General features: G+C 42.5%; 1 protein-coding gene across 1 annotated transcript in view; it reads right to left on the reverse strand.

Annotated features, from left to right (window-relative positions):
• The window catches only part of LOC141154984 (cytochrome P450 2C8-like), a 66166-nt gene that overhangs the window by 30498 nt on the left and 21625 nt on the right, over nt 1–14043 (reverse strand). The window contains exons 3-8 of the mRNA XM_073641571.1: nt 12124–12273; nt 11191–11351; nt 10262–10438; nt 10005–10146; nt 9231–9418; nt 6546–6687 (exon numbers count right to left, since the gene is read on the reverse strand). Coding sequence (XP_073497672.1) covers nt 6546–6687; nt 9231–9418; nt 10005–10146; nt 10262–10438; nt 11191–11351; nt 12124–12273 — 960 coding nt within the window. The remainder of the gene's footprint in view (nt 1–6545; nt 6688–9230; nt 9419–10004; nt 10147–10261; nt 10439–11190; nt 11352–12123; nt 12274–14043) is intronic.

Consider the following 14043-nt stretch of genomic DNA (forward strand, 5'->3'; position numbering starts at 1 on the left):
AGCCGACACATCCTTTTTCTTTCCCATTTTGGCAGAAAATGTAGGCTGCTTAATAATGTGGGACAGCCTTCTTAAGTAGTCTTGCCTTTCATTGGACACACCTGCCAAACTAATTAGCACAGGTGTCTGCAATTGCTTACAGTGATATAAAGAGCCCTGACACACATCACCATCAATTAGTTTAACTGACAAACAAACAAATTCTTCCCTTATCACTCCTAAACACTTTTTGCATAATAATTTGGAACACAGTGTACATGTGCTTTTCCACAAAACACCAGTGGTTCACGTAGTGAATCTTACAGTTCTAACTTGCCAACCGTGGTCTGTATGGAGTTGTTCAATAAAGGGCCCAAAATTAAGATAACATAGATGGGAGAGGTCTCTATGAATAGGAATTCCTAAGTATTTGATACCCTGTGAGGGCCAGGCAAAGAGAAAGTTGGACTGGATGGAATCCTGTATGGATTTGGGGAGGGAGACATCGAGGGCCTCAGACTTCGCTGCATTGATTTTAAAATTTGACCATGTAACAAAGTGATATATTTCAGCCATAACAGCATGGATGGATATATGTGATTGAGTGATATATACTAGGACATCATCAGCAATTAGAGAGCACTTGTACTCAGTGCCTCCCACCTCAATCCACCTAATATTGGGGTTATTGCGAATTGATGAGAGCAGGTGCTCCGTCACTAGGATGTATAAGAGAGGGGACAGAGGACATCCCTGCCTTGTCCCATTGGTGATTGTGAAATGTGATGAAAATGTTCTGATGCACCCCCTGGGCCTTGGGACACCCGGAGCCGGAGCCTTTTTGGTGGATGCTGGTGGTTGTAGTCTCCGTGGCGGCGACCCGGTTCCGTGGCTCAGGGCGGTCAAACCAGTGGCGGAACTATTTATGTGGTTTATGTGGTTTTGATGTTTAAATGTCCGACTACCGTGGATTGCGGTCAGAGTGAACCGCCGCTGCAGGGCAGACCGCTGAGGCTGGTGTTGTGGGTTCAGCAGAGCGTAGCATAACTCCCCACGGGAGGAGTATAGCCTCAGGGCAGTGTATGCAGAGGATGGGGGTGATGGTGCAGGGCAGCAGCAGTAACAACACGGAGTCAGTTATGCAGTCCAGGGCCTTTACTCACAGTTCTTATTATCCAGACCACGTCTGCAGGTAATGGCTGCCCACGTCGTACTGTGCTCACCAGGTGAGGGGCTCAGACAACTCCCAGATAACTTTGGAGTGCTTCACAGGACCCCCTTTGTGTGTCCTTTGTCTGGCCTTTCTTACCAACCCTTCTTTCCGGCTGCCTCGGGCCTCCTCTTGGTAAACTTGGCGCCAGTTTCCCTGACCCTATGTGTTGCCTTCCTAGCGGGTGTAGCGAGGGGCTGCACCACATAAAATGTCACAGCCTCCGGTTTCTAGCTGAGTGTCGTTTCCTGCCTCCACTAGTTTCGGGGACCGGTCTCCCCCTTTGGCCTGACCCCTCCACGCAGGTGGATTCGGGCGTGCGATAGCGACTCGCTCGTCCGCACCCCTGGGATCCCTTCGTTCCTCGTTCCTGGAGCCTTCTCCGCTCCTCTTCCTTCCTTCTCCCTCTTCCAGGCCTGGGCCTCTGTTACTAGGCCCGCCTCCAGAGCAGAGCTCATGCAGAGCCCCTGCTCCCTGTCACTTCTGCTCAGACTTCTCTGCACTGAACTAAGATGGTGCCCACCTTTTATACTCCCTTCTCAATGCACCCAGGAACTGCTTCCTCCCTGCTCCTGCACTACAGGGTTCCCCTTCCTCAGTGTTCCCTCCCCCCACTCCAGCCAGGGACAGGGACTGTCGTGCCCATCTCAGGGGCATATTGGTCGCACTGCCCCACGGCAATGTGGTGTAATGCATGCAGGTGTCGGGTCCTGATCCACACTCCATCCTTACCTGAGAGTGAGATATCACACCTCTGGGTGAGGTGCAATACCTCTGTAGCAACCGAGCCCTCAGGGTGCTACAGTTCCATTTATCTTCAGCCTAGGTGACGTATTGCGATACAGGGCCGTGATTTTGGCTATAAAAGGGTCCCCTAGAACCCTACCCCAAGCTTTTTAAGAGAATCATATATGGCGTGCCAGGAGACTCTATGGAATGCTTTCTCAGCATCCAACGAGAGTATCTAATTACAAATTTTTAACTGCATCTAGCCCAGGAAATACTTTGTGCCTAGTAGCAGTGTCTGCTAGTCAGCGGATTATCCCGGCTGTTAAGCAAGCTACACCACCTGTAGTTTGGACACTTAATTTTTTCAAAGGAAATGCTTCGGGACCACGGGATACTCAGTGAAGAGCATCAGGAGGCACCCCAAGGCATAGGGGCTGGGACTGGCAGTAGGATGCCTTGCGGTGGACAGCCGAGCTCGATCCTTATAAAAGCTTTTTAACTGCAGCAGCTTTAGTGGACGCTACTGGAGCCGGAATTACGCGGCTGCTGGCATGAGACTTGCCCTCCAATAGATCCTTGTAAATGGATTTAAAGTGTATTCATTCAAATTAGAGAGACAATTTAAATTAAAAAGCTTAGAGCTGCCTCCACCACAGGGGGGCTCGCTCGACCCACCAGCGGACAGGCACCAGTATTGGGAGAGGGGGGCTGGCCGTCAGGGTTCACCGCGGCTCTGGCACAAACCCGGCGACACGGAGGTGGCACGGGCAGGAGCGGACTGGCCGTGTCGGCTTCTGACTTTTTGGATTTTAGAAGGGCATGACATGCCTATATCTGTGTCTCCCCCTCCTTTTACTCCTCCACCTCTTTTCTTTTCGCATGACTATATGTACTTGTCACTTTTCCATGTGTTAGTTGTGTCTTCTGAGCAGTTTGGCAGCTTTTGGACACCTTTGAAGGTGTTTTCTATGTGTTTTTGTTTGCCTGCCATTGGTTTTAACGGTGTTCGAAGGTGTTCGACGAACAGTTCGACGAACAGTTCGGCGAACACACGGGTGTTCGACGAACCGAACCGAACTCGAACACTACGGGGGTGGCTCAACACTACTCCTAAACCATTCATCCAATTTTAATGTGGATACCCTCAAATGAAAGCTGAAAGTCTGAACTTCAACTGCATCTGAATTGTTTTGTTTAAAATTCATTGTGGTAATGTCTAGAACCAAAATTAGAAAAATGTTGTCTCTGTCCAAATATATATGGACCTAACTGTATTTTGCTGGTATTATTGAACTTTGTATGTGGCTGCAAAATGGTTTTGTTCCAATAGGTTTATGTCCCTATATTCTGTCCACAAAACCAGGACATCACACCCTATAGTGCATACATATACATCATCACTTTATAGATTCTATCCATTTTAGGATTCATTTTTCTGTATTAATTATCTTCAATTGTGAGTCCTGAATGAGTGAAGTCTCTTTGTCATATTTATTCCCCTTTTGTTGGTTTAATAGTTTTATTGGTTTTTAATATTGAACCTAATAAAAATCATGATTTTATCTTAAGAGCTGTTTCAGCTTCCTGATTTTTTTCGGATTGTGTTTAAGTTGGGACAGCAGCAATATAAGCTGTATATTTATTGGATTTCTTCTGTTAGTGTCTTTGTATATGTTTGTGTGTGCACATTTCTGCGACCCGTATATGTGCAAGTTTGCATGTGTATGTGTGACTGCATGTGCATGACTGTGTGTGTGCGTGCTTTCTGGTGTCTGACTGCTTGTGTGCGTGACTACATGTGTGAGTGTGTATGTGCATGTGCATGCCTGCTGGTGTCTGACTGCATGTGTGTGTACAAGACTGCGTGTGTGTATACTGCATCTAGGGAGCTACATGCGGCCTTATACTGTATCTAGGGAGCTATGTGCGGCCTCATACTGTATATAGGGAGCTATATGAGGGCTCAAACTATATCTTTGAGGCTATGTAAGGGCTCATACTATATATAGGGAGCTATGTGGGGACTCATACTGTATCTAGGAGGCTATTTGCGGGCTCATACTCAATCTAGGAGTCTATGTAGAGGCTTATGCTGTATATAGGAGGCTATACGGAGGCTCATACTATATCTAAGAGGCTGTGGGGGCTCATACTGTATATAGGGAACAATGTGGGGGCTCATACTCTGTCTAGGAGGCTCTATGGGGGCTCATACTATATCTAGGAGGCTGTAGGGGCTCAGACTGTATATAGGGAGCTATGTGGGGGCTCATACTGTATCTAGGAGGCTCTATAGGGGCTCATACTATATCTAAGAGGCTGTGGGGGCTCAGACTGTATATAGGGAGCTATGTGGGGCTCATACTCTATCTAGGAGGCTATATGGGGGCTCATATGGTATCTAGGAGGCTATGTGTGGGCTCAAACTGTATCTAGGAGGCTATATGGGGGCTCATACTGTATATAGGGAGCTATATGGAGGTTCATACTGTATATAGGGGGATGTCAGCATACTTAATTGCACTCAATATTAAGTCATACAATTAATGTAAAAAAATGATTATTAATATGTTAATATTAATGTTGAGCAAAATTAGTTTCAGCCTAATGGTTCGGCCTCCACAACAGTCACAGTCTCTCATGTGGCCCTTTGGGAAAATGAATCCCCCACCCTTACGCTATTATGTATAGCGCTATGTTTTGTAAATTACAAAAAAGGAAAAATTTGCGTGGTGCGATATGCATGCCACTATCTCTATCTTTTTCCATCTACAAATGTGCACCAGAGCACGTGTATGTTACTCACATGACCTATCACATGATCAATCAAAAAGGGATCATGCGACTTGTCACATGTTCCATTGGGTACCTGTGGGGCCCACGCTTCAAACTGCCCGGGGCCCTGGCTACTCTTAATCCACCCCTGAATGGGTGCATCACATTTTTGCAAAGAACTTTACTGTTACTAACCGTATTAGGTACCAATCCTTGTTAAAATATCCATTTTAAAGGTCATCTGTTAATAGGACCTACCCTCCTAAGCCATCTACATGGCTGGTCATTGAAGGGTAAATATAATGATATTTTTACCCCTTAATAGCCTATGACATATTAGTATGCTATAGGCTATCACCCCTGATTCAGCGCTGGCTCCGGCGCTGAGCCCGCACTGAACCGAGCACATGGCAGCTGATTCTTACAGCTGACATGTGCCTGCAACAGCCGCGGGTGGAATCGCGATCCACCCGCGGCTGTTAACAAGGTAAATGCCGTCGTCAATCTCTGACAGCGGCATTTAACTTGCGCTTCTGGGAAGAGCGTCCTAGGCCCCGCCCATCAGTGACCCCATCACATGATAACGGGTCACTGATGGGTTGGCATGACAACCCGGGGTCTGCAGCAGAATCCTGTGTTTGTCATGCCTTACTTGCGATGAGCGACACCCAGTGGTTGACGCTCATAGCAAGTGAGCATTTCTACTCGTCGCTTGTATGCAGTAGAAGCAATGAGAAAACTGCGGCTTCTAGTCTCCTGTGGAGACTATTGAAGCAAGAAAAAAGTGCAAAAAAAATTATTTTCAAAATATAAAAAAATATGAAAGTTTAAATCACCCCCCTTCCGCCCCATTCAAAATAAAATTAAAACAAAACCCATATACACATATTTGGTATCGCCGCGTTCAGAATCGCCCCATCTATAAAAATAAAAAAAGAATTAATCAGATTGGTAAACGGCGTAATGAGAAAAAATTAAGAACGCCAAAATTAAGTTTTTTTGTCATCGCAACATTGCAATAAAATGCAATAACGGGCAATCAAAACATCACATCTGAAATAGTATCAGTAAAAACGTTAGTTCGACACGCAAAAAATAAGCCCTCACCCAGCCTCAGATCCTGAAAAATGGAGACGCTATGGGTCTCGGAAAAAGGCGCAATTTTTTTTTTTAGCAAACTTTTGATTTTTTTTTACCACTTAAATAAAAAAGAATCTATACATGTTTGGTGTCTACGAACTCGTAATAATCTGGAGAATGAAAATGGCAGGTAGAGTTTTAGTATTCAGTGAATGTGGTAAAAAAAAAAAAAAACAGCAACCGTGGAATTGCATTTTTTTTGCAATTTCACTGCACTTGGAATATTTTAACGTTTTCCAGTACACGATATGGTAAAACCAGTGATGGTGTTTAAAAGTACATCTTGTTCCGCAAAAAAGAAGCCCTCACATCGCCATATTGACTGAAAAATATAAAGGCTATGGCTTTAGGAAGAAGGGGAGCGAAGAATGAAAACGCGAAAACGGAAAAAAGGGGTTAATATCAGCGATGCAATGAGGTGAGTGTAAGTGTTATTATTTTTTTAACCCCCTTTTAGCAAATTCGATTCACACTAAATTTATTCAATGTGAAACAAACCCCCCTTTTTTAGGAGTTTCGCTGCATTCTATTGTGTATGAGATTGTTGGTGTTATTTATTGTATGCACTAATACTTCTATAAACGCATGGAAGTGAATGGAGCTGTGGTCACAAATGAGCATTACCACTCCATTCACAAATGACTTCTGTAGTAACTTATATTTGTTGTCAGTGTTACCTTTGAAACTATGAAAAGTGAGTAATACCTCTTACCTGCAGAGAATGGCATGAATGCATCACTTTTCTGAAAGGAACCCTTCTCATTAAGAAAGTGTCCTGGATAAAATTCATCTGGATTCTTAAATAGTTTGGGGTCTTTCAGAACAGAGGTCAGGATCGGAAACACCAGAGTTCCCTGTAAATAAGTGTATGAAATATATAGATCTAGAAAGTGTTAAGTCATGCCTGGATGTCAAATGATCAGATGTTTGGAACCATGATGATGAACAGATCAACACATTTTTTTGTGTTTCAGATGACGGTAGTATTTTTACAGGCACCATTTTTTGAGGGGTTGTCCACTACTTAGGCAACCTTTTCTTAATCACTATATTTCTCCCCAGTAAAATAATAACACCTATTCTGACCTCTGGTGCCGGCGCCATTCCAGTGGTGTTAGCACTGGCTATCCCCGAGCTCATGTGACATTATGTCATGCAATGCCTGTGGCCAATCAGCGACCCTTTCACTTATCCCTCCTTAAGAAGTAATTGACATCCAGGGAAGTCAAAGCTGCGGCTGCTCTCTCACCTCCACTAGATGTCAATTACGTTTGAAACAGGGGTCAGTGAAGGGGTCACTCCTTGGCCACAGTGATCATGACAATGTCACACGAGCCCTGAGAAAGCCAGTGCCAACACCGCTGGAATAGTGCCGACACCGGAGGTGAGTATAGGTGTTATTATTTTACTAGGGGAAACAAGAATTGAGAATGGGTTGTCCAAAGAGTGGACAACTCCTTTAAGGTCCATTTACACTGAGTTATTATCATAAATGAGTGTACCTGGGAACATTAGTTTCTATTTCATTGTGCAGTCTAAACACGCTGACTATCATCGAACATACAATCAAAATGTATATTCATTGGATAAAATGATCTTTCACTTTGTCCAAAAGATCGTCATTCTTGGCAGCACATCGTCTTGTGTAAACAGGATCTGCACTGCCGAGAACAATGACAGCTTATACACAATGAATCATCCATCTATTGTATTGCTGATCATTCGGTGCACATCTTCCTGTACAACAGGATGTTAAACAACCACTGATTGGTAAACATGATATTGGTTGTTGGTCATTTAGGCCAAGTACACACCTTCTGTATTTGGTCAGTATTTTACATCTGTATTTGTCAGCCAAAACCAGGAGTGGGTGATAAATGTGCGGCGCCCCTGCGGGTCCAGTTGCCACAGAGGTACTGCATCTCAGCTAGAGGTGTGATACTCCACTCTCAGGTAAGGAGGGAGCACTACCCGGGACCCACATACTCACATCCAACACCACACCACTCCATTAGGGAAGGTCCAGATAGCTCCTAAGGAGAGCACAGACCCGGTCCCTGTTTGGAAGGTGGAACTAGGTAGAGTGGGTGGAGGAAGTGGTTTAGGGGAGCACTAAAGAAGGACTGAAGGTAGAGGGGACCACATAGAGTGACAGTTAGTGACATGGGTCACATGACAGAGGGTATAAAAGAAAGGGTAGAAACATCTAGAGGAGTTCAGTAAGTGAGGACAGTGGCGGAGTGGGGCCCAGTCAAACGGGCCCAGTAGGAGTGAGGGAGCAGTGAGAAGGGCTCCAATGAGAGAAAGGATCCTAGGGGCACGGGAAGTGCAGAGTCCACCCATGCGCCCGAGTTCACGCTAACCGTGAAGGGATCAGGTCACAGTAGGGGACCGGCCACAGACTAGTGGAGGACTACAAGACTCAGCTAGCAAACCGGAGGTTGCGGTATCTTCAAGTGCCGTAGCAGAAAACCACACACATTCGCTGAAAAGGTGGCCATATAGGACAAAGGGGACAGAAAAGAAGTCGCCCGACAAGGCCCGCGGCCTCTGGCTCAGGACACTGTGTGTGGAGAGCATTGCAGGAGGGCGAGAGCCAGCGCAGAGAGACGACCTGGGAAGGTACACAAAAAGTGGGTCCTGTTCAAGTTCACCCAAGTTATCTGAGAGTTGGCTGGATCACTTCCCCGGAGGACAGAGGACTCGGTATAACCTGGCAGTTGTAACCTGGAACACCATAAGAACTGTGAGTAAAAACTTGAAGACTGCACTCCGCTGTGTCCTTCACTTAATTGCTGTGTCACTTGCTTTGCACCACAACACCAACATCCTAAATTCCTTATTAAACTGCCCTGATGTCTAGCTCTACCCGTGGAGAGCTAAACCATCTCTGCTGCGTCACTAACAGCCCCAGTGGATCTGAACAGCAGCGGCGGCCACCTATAGCCGCATACCACGGGTGGCATCACAAATCATTTTCCCCAAAATAATATTCCCCAAATTACTTTTCATATTGACCGCCCTGGGCCACCGACTGGGTCACTACCACCGTGACTACCCCTAAAAGGATCGGCCCAGCTACCGAGTACCCCACGGCCCCAGAGGGCGTGTCAAATGCAGAAGTGGTGACGTGTTTCTATTCTACTTTTCCTCTTATTGTTCCACTCCCGGTTTTGGCTTACAAATACTGATGTAGAATACTGACCAAATACTGAATATGTGAATGTTTCGGATCACACGGTGTAAATAGATCCTGAGTCAGGAAGGTTACAGAATAGTAATAAATACAGGTAATACAAGGTAATACAAGGTTTGAAGTAGAAAGTTTTAATCTTGAAAATAGTAACATATAAAGTGTTGATAGAGTCAATAAGCTGATAAGACCGGCATACCGCACCTTTGGAATGTGATATCCTCTGAAGGTGGTGTCCTTGCTGGTAGCATGCGGCAATCCTGTAGGAACAATATCAGCAAATCTCTGGATCTCGTGGATTACGGCTTCTGTATACGGCATTTTACTCTTGTCTTCTATTGATGGACAGCGATCTTTGCCTATTACATTGTCAATCTCTTTGTGGATCTTCTCTGAAATATACAAAGACCGAAGACAAGGCATATATTTCAGTCAGTATATTTTATAAGTGTGTAAACTTGTTACAACCAAACTAATGTCCACAGAACCATATGACATGGAGAAATAATAATGCTCCTGTACAAATCTATAGGCTTCTTCTTATTTGTCAGTAATTTGTGTCTTCTTTGGTCTAAACGAAGTCCTGTCACTTGTCATAAATATGTATTTTTTAACTTGATGGAAATGCCGCTGTTTCCCTAAATCTGGCATTGTTTTTCTTTTGCTCCTGCGTCTATTCTCTTTTACCTGTATATAAATCTAGTCTATTTGGCCGGGTAGGCGTGGTCCTCAACACGTCTCTATGGATGTCTTCATGAGGACCATGCCATTGAAGAGGGATCAAATCTCAGAAAGGGAGGGGTGAACAGGAGAGCAGCGCCATTTTCACCAGGTAAAAACAAAATTACATTTTCATGACAAGTGGCCGGTCCTCTTTAAGATGTGTGCTTGATGTTTACCCTTTTACCCCCTGTGACTATGATCCTGTGAGAAGAACATTACCAAAAAAAGGTTTCAAAAATACATTAGAATTATCACCTTGTATTTCTGGATACTTCAATAGTGTTAGAAAACCGTATCTCAGTGTCATACTTGTCGTCTCTGTTCCAGCAAAGAATAAGTCTAATATCGTCGCCTCTAGGTTTTTCTCATGAAATTCTGTATCTAGATTCTTTTTTTCCTAAAAATTTGAATTCAAGTTTCAAATTTAAAAATGTAATAGTTGCTCATATTGATTTTAAAGTCTTCTCAAAAATTCCTTCATTTTTATACCTTGGAAAAAAAAACACACTCACCTCTTCCATCTTTATGAGGAAGCAATCTATGAAGTCACGAGGACAGCTCTCATCCAGGGTGGCTCTATGGGTCTTTATGATCTGTTTAATAAATTGTTTCAACCTGTCTAAAACTTTGAAGATCTTCTGGTGAGGACCAGGAATATAGGGCATTATGGTTGGGAACATGTTAAAAAGCTGATGGAAAAGAGAAAAGTAGTAGAAAAAAAATATTCATATCTATAATTACTATATACTTATAATTTTAATATTTTTAAAGAATATCTCCACCTTTTGAGAAAATGTGTTGGCATTGCTTCAATTCATCTAAAGTAAAAAAAAAAAAAAATAGAACTTTGCCGAAAGTCTTAATTGAGAAATCTTCTACTATTTTGCGTCTACAGTTTCTATGCGAACCTTTTTGTCTCTAGGATTGCAGACCATAAAGAAACCTAGTGTAGTCTGATTAATTCTATTTGTCCACTACTTCTTGATAAACTACCACATCTTTGCATCTTTGGCCTCTTATGCGACAAAGGAGTGCTTGACCGAACACATGGACCCGGAAGCAAAAACCACCATTTTACCTCCTATAGCAAAGCCCCTGTCTGCATGGTTACTGTAGAAAAAACATGTAGGATATTTTTGATCTATGCTGTAGGTAAAGTAATAACTTTTGTAGCTCACTCAATGGATCTTGTGTTCTAATTCTGTGCCAAAACTGCAAACTGAAATTTGAGCAAAAGTGTCTAGGCATTGAGCCATAGGTCCATTGAAACTTATATTACCCAGGCAGATGGGTCTAATACTGTATGTATAGCCATGTATAATTGACACTAGGCAGTTTACCTTCAATCACATGGGCAGAAGTTTGTAAAAACCCATTAATTTTTAGAGTTCATGTTAATTTACTTACACTCATATAGTTTTAGAATTTTTGCAATATTTACCTGTCCAGAACGGCTGTTAAACAGCTGGAGAAGGTCATTAAAATGAGACAAGAGGGTCAAGAATTTTTGATCTTCATAGTCGAATCTTTCACCAAACACGACAGAGCAAATGACATTGGAAAGAGCAGATCGAATTATATTTGCTGGATTAATTGGACTGTCTGTAGCAACATAGGCAAGAAGGAAGAGGTTGTCAGTCATTGGTTTAAAAAATAACTAAACTTTTATTTAACTGAAGATTTTTATAGAATTTTGTCCAGCATGGAAAGTTATGAAGTTTTGCAAATCACTTTATTAGGGAATTTGTCTTCATTCCTGTAAAAAAAAATGCACGTAAAAGACTTCAAAACCCCTGCTTCTCCCGAGTCTATAGGTCTGACTTTAGCTGCATTGATAACAAAATGGACTAATTTGGTGTTCTGATGATGGCAGTAAAAGGATCAGCACAGCCAAATACATGATTTTTTTTTTTTTACAGAAATGAAGACAAAAATTCCCAAATAAATTGATTCGGAAAGTTTCACAACTTTCCATGCTGGACAAAAATTATATAACAACAAAAAGACATTTAGTTACAGTTTAACTATACAATACACTATGGACATTGAGAAAATATGGATCAAGTTAAAGGTTTCTACACAGTGACTGCAGATCTGTAGTCCGGTGTATATGGTGACCTCATTAAAACTGGCCATACTGATCAGATTAATGCTAGCAGTATCTTTTGATCCAAAGAATCAGCCATAGATCCTGTCTGACAGTTTAGTTATCGTAGAAGTTGGAAAAGGGAGAATCAAGAATAAAAAATGAAATATGTTGTATATTAGTTTGACCAATCCTTTGTTCCCCAAAAACACATACATGCATTTTCATGGGTAATACTGGATAGATGATTGTTGGTCAAAAGATTACTAATACTGTATGTCAACCCACCTTTATCCTTCATGAATTTCGCAGTTAGACATCGAGCTTCTTTTTGGATCCTTTCTTCAATGCTCCTCTTTCCCATTCCAAAATTTCTCAAAGTTGTTAAGGAAAATCGTCGAAGGACTTTCCACCTTGCTCCACTGCTTCCAATGACTCCTGTAAGTTCAAGTGTGTGGTTAAATTGGTTGACCAAAACTAGAAAAATGTTCTACCATAATTAATGCATGCCTTTCCATACAATGTATCAAGAATTGCAGATTATCTCTATTCACTTCAATGGAATCCAGCTGCAATACCAGGCACAACTTTTGGACAGGTATGGTGCAGTTTTTGGAATAAAGTGGATATAATTTTCTTATTTTAAAAATCCTGTTAAAAAGCATCTCTGTTACATTTATGCCCTGCACTCCTGTGTCAGGTGGACAGTACAAGTCTTAGTCTCAGAATGTCAGATCCATCAGATGCCTTAGAAAGGGCACATTGAGTTCCGAGTGACTTCGAGCAACTTCAAATTCTTGTTAATCTTATCAATGCTCAGGCAAAGAAAATGTCTGCAACTTCCTTCAAAGCATTGAGCTTCCTATTCCTATTTCTATATTCTATGTACATAACGTAACCTATATACATAATTTCTTTTATTGAAAGTCCCCAAATTTTCAATATAAAAAAACGATTTATTGAATTGAAACTCACAGGAGAAATGAGGGGAACTTTTTACAGAACACAATGCAAAATAAGACAGAATGGTTTCAAGGGTTGAAGTATGAAGGAAGGAAAATGTTTCCAAGACAGTTTTGGCAAACATTCAGAGATACAAACTTTGAGGGAAGTTATATTTGTTCCCCAGAGAGTTAAATGTTTTAAAATTCTTCAAGGGAGGTCCCCAGTGTAATAAGAGAAGAAATCCCGGCACTCACATGTTGAATAATGCTCATTTAATCCAATACATGGAAATCCACACAAGACATTTCAGCCCATCCCAGGATTTTGTCAATTAACAAAAGCCTGGGACGGGCTGAAATGTCTCATGTGAATTTCCATGTATTGGATTAAATGAACATTATTCAACATGTGAGTGCCGCGATTTCTTCTCTTACTGCTGTTTTTCTCCACATGCACCACTACTCCATGGAGTGCCAGCCATTCATTTGGACTCCAAGTGTAATAAAACTGTGTGGAGTGTTGCACATAAATTCTCCACATAATTCAGACAGAAACTCTCATCACAGTTACTGATGATGACTAGACTTGACTAGACAGAATTATAATCAAGGAGATCGGTTTTAGCTTATTTAGAAGAAACTAGAGGGGAGGATAATCACACTGTCCTGCCAGTGGAGATTACAATGTCACTTTCTGCCTATATAATGCTGTGCTGAACAATCATGGGATTGATATCAGAGCATACAGTTACCCTACAGTTACAGTTACAGTTAACAGCAGAGTTAAAACTGAAATTAAAGATGTTTAATCAGAAGCAGACAGGAATATGGAAGTGAGTACAATATAAAGTATTGTAGGGTTTTCTACTCACTTCAGCCGCGTTAGACGTAGGCACGGGACACTGTCTCTTTAAAATGTCCAAGGCCGGTTTATTATGCTGCATAAACCGCACTTTCAGAGTAAACAAAAGAAAGCCTTGTCCGGCACAGTGTAACAAACACAGAAAATAAAGAGTCCATACAATATGGCGGGCTCACGGTCACGGTCAGTGTCCTTTTGGCAAAAACACTTCGGAGGTCTCCACACCTCCAGCCACAGACACTGAAAGAGACACTTAGTCTCCATTATATACACACGCCATGGGGGTGGGGATATGTGAGCAGCCAATCCCCCCCATCTCTTATGACTGCTCGAAAAAAATAGCCCTGATATACCTAATTAACCCTCTCAGCACTACTTGTGCTGGAGCATGTTTTTCTGGTT

This window comes from Phyllobates terribilis, unplaced genomic scaffold (genome assembly GCF_046119375.1).
Source record: "Phyllobates terribilis strain yellow unplaced genomic scaffold, ASM4611937v1 Scaffold_7__3_contigs__length_470593459, whole genome shotgun sequence".
NCBI lineage: Eukaryota > Metazoa > Chordata > Amphibia > Anura > Dendrobatidae > Phyllobates > Phyllobates terribilis.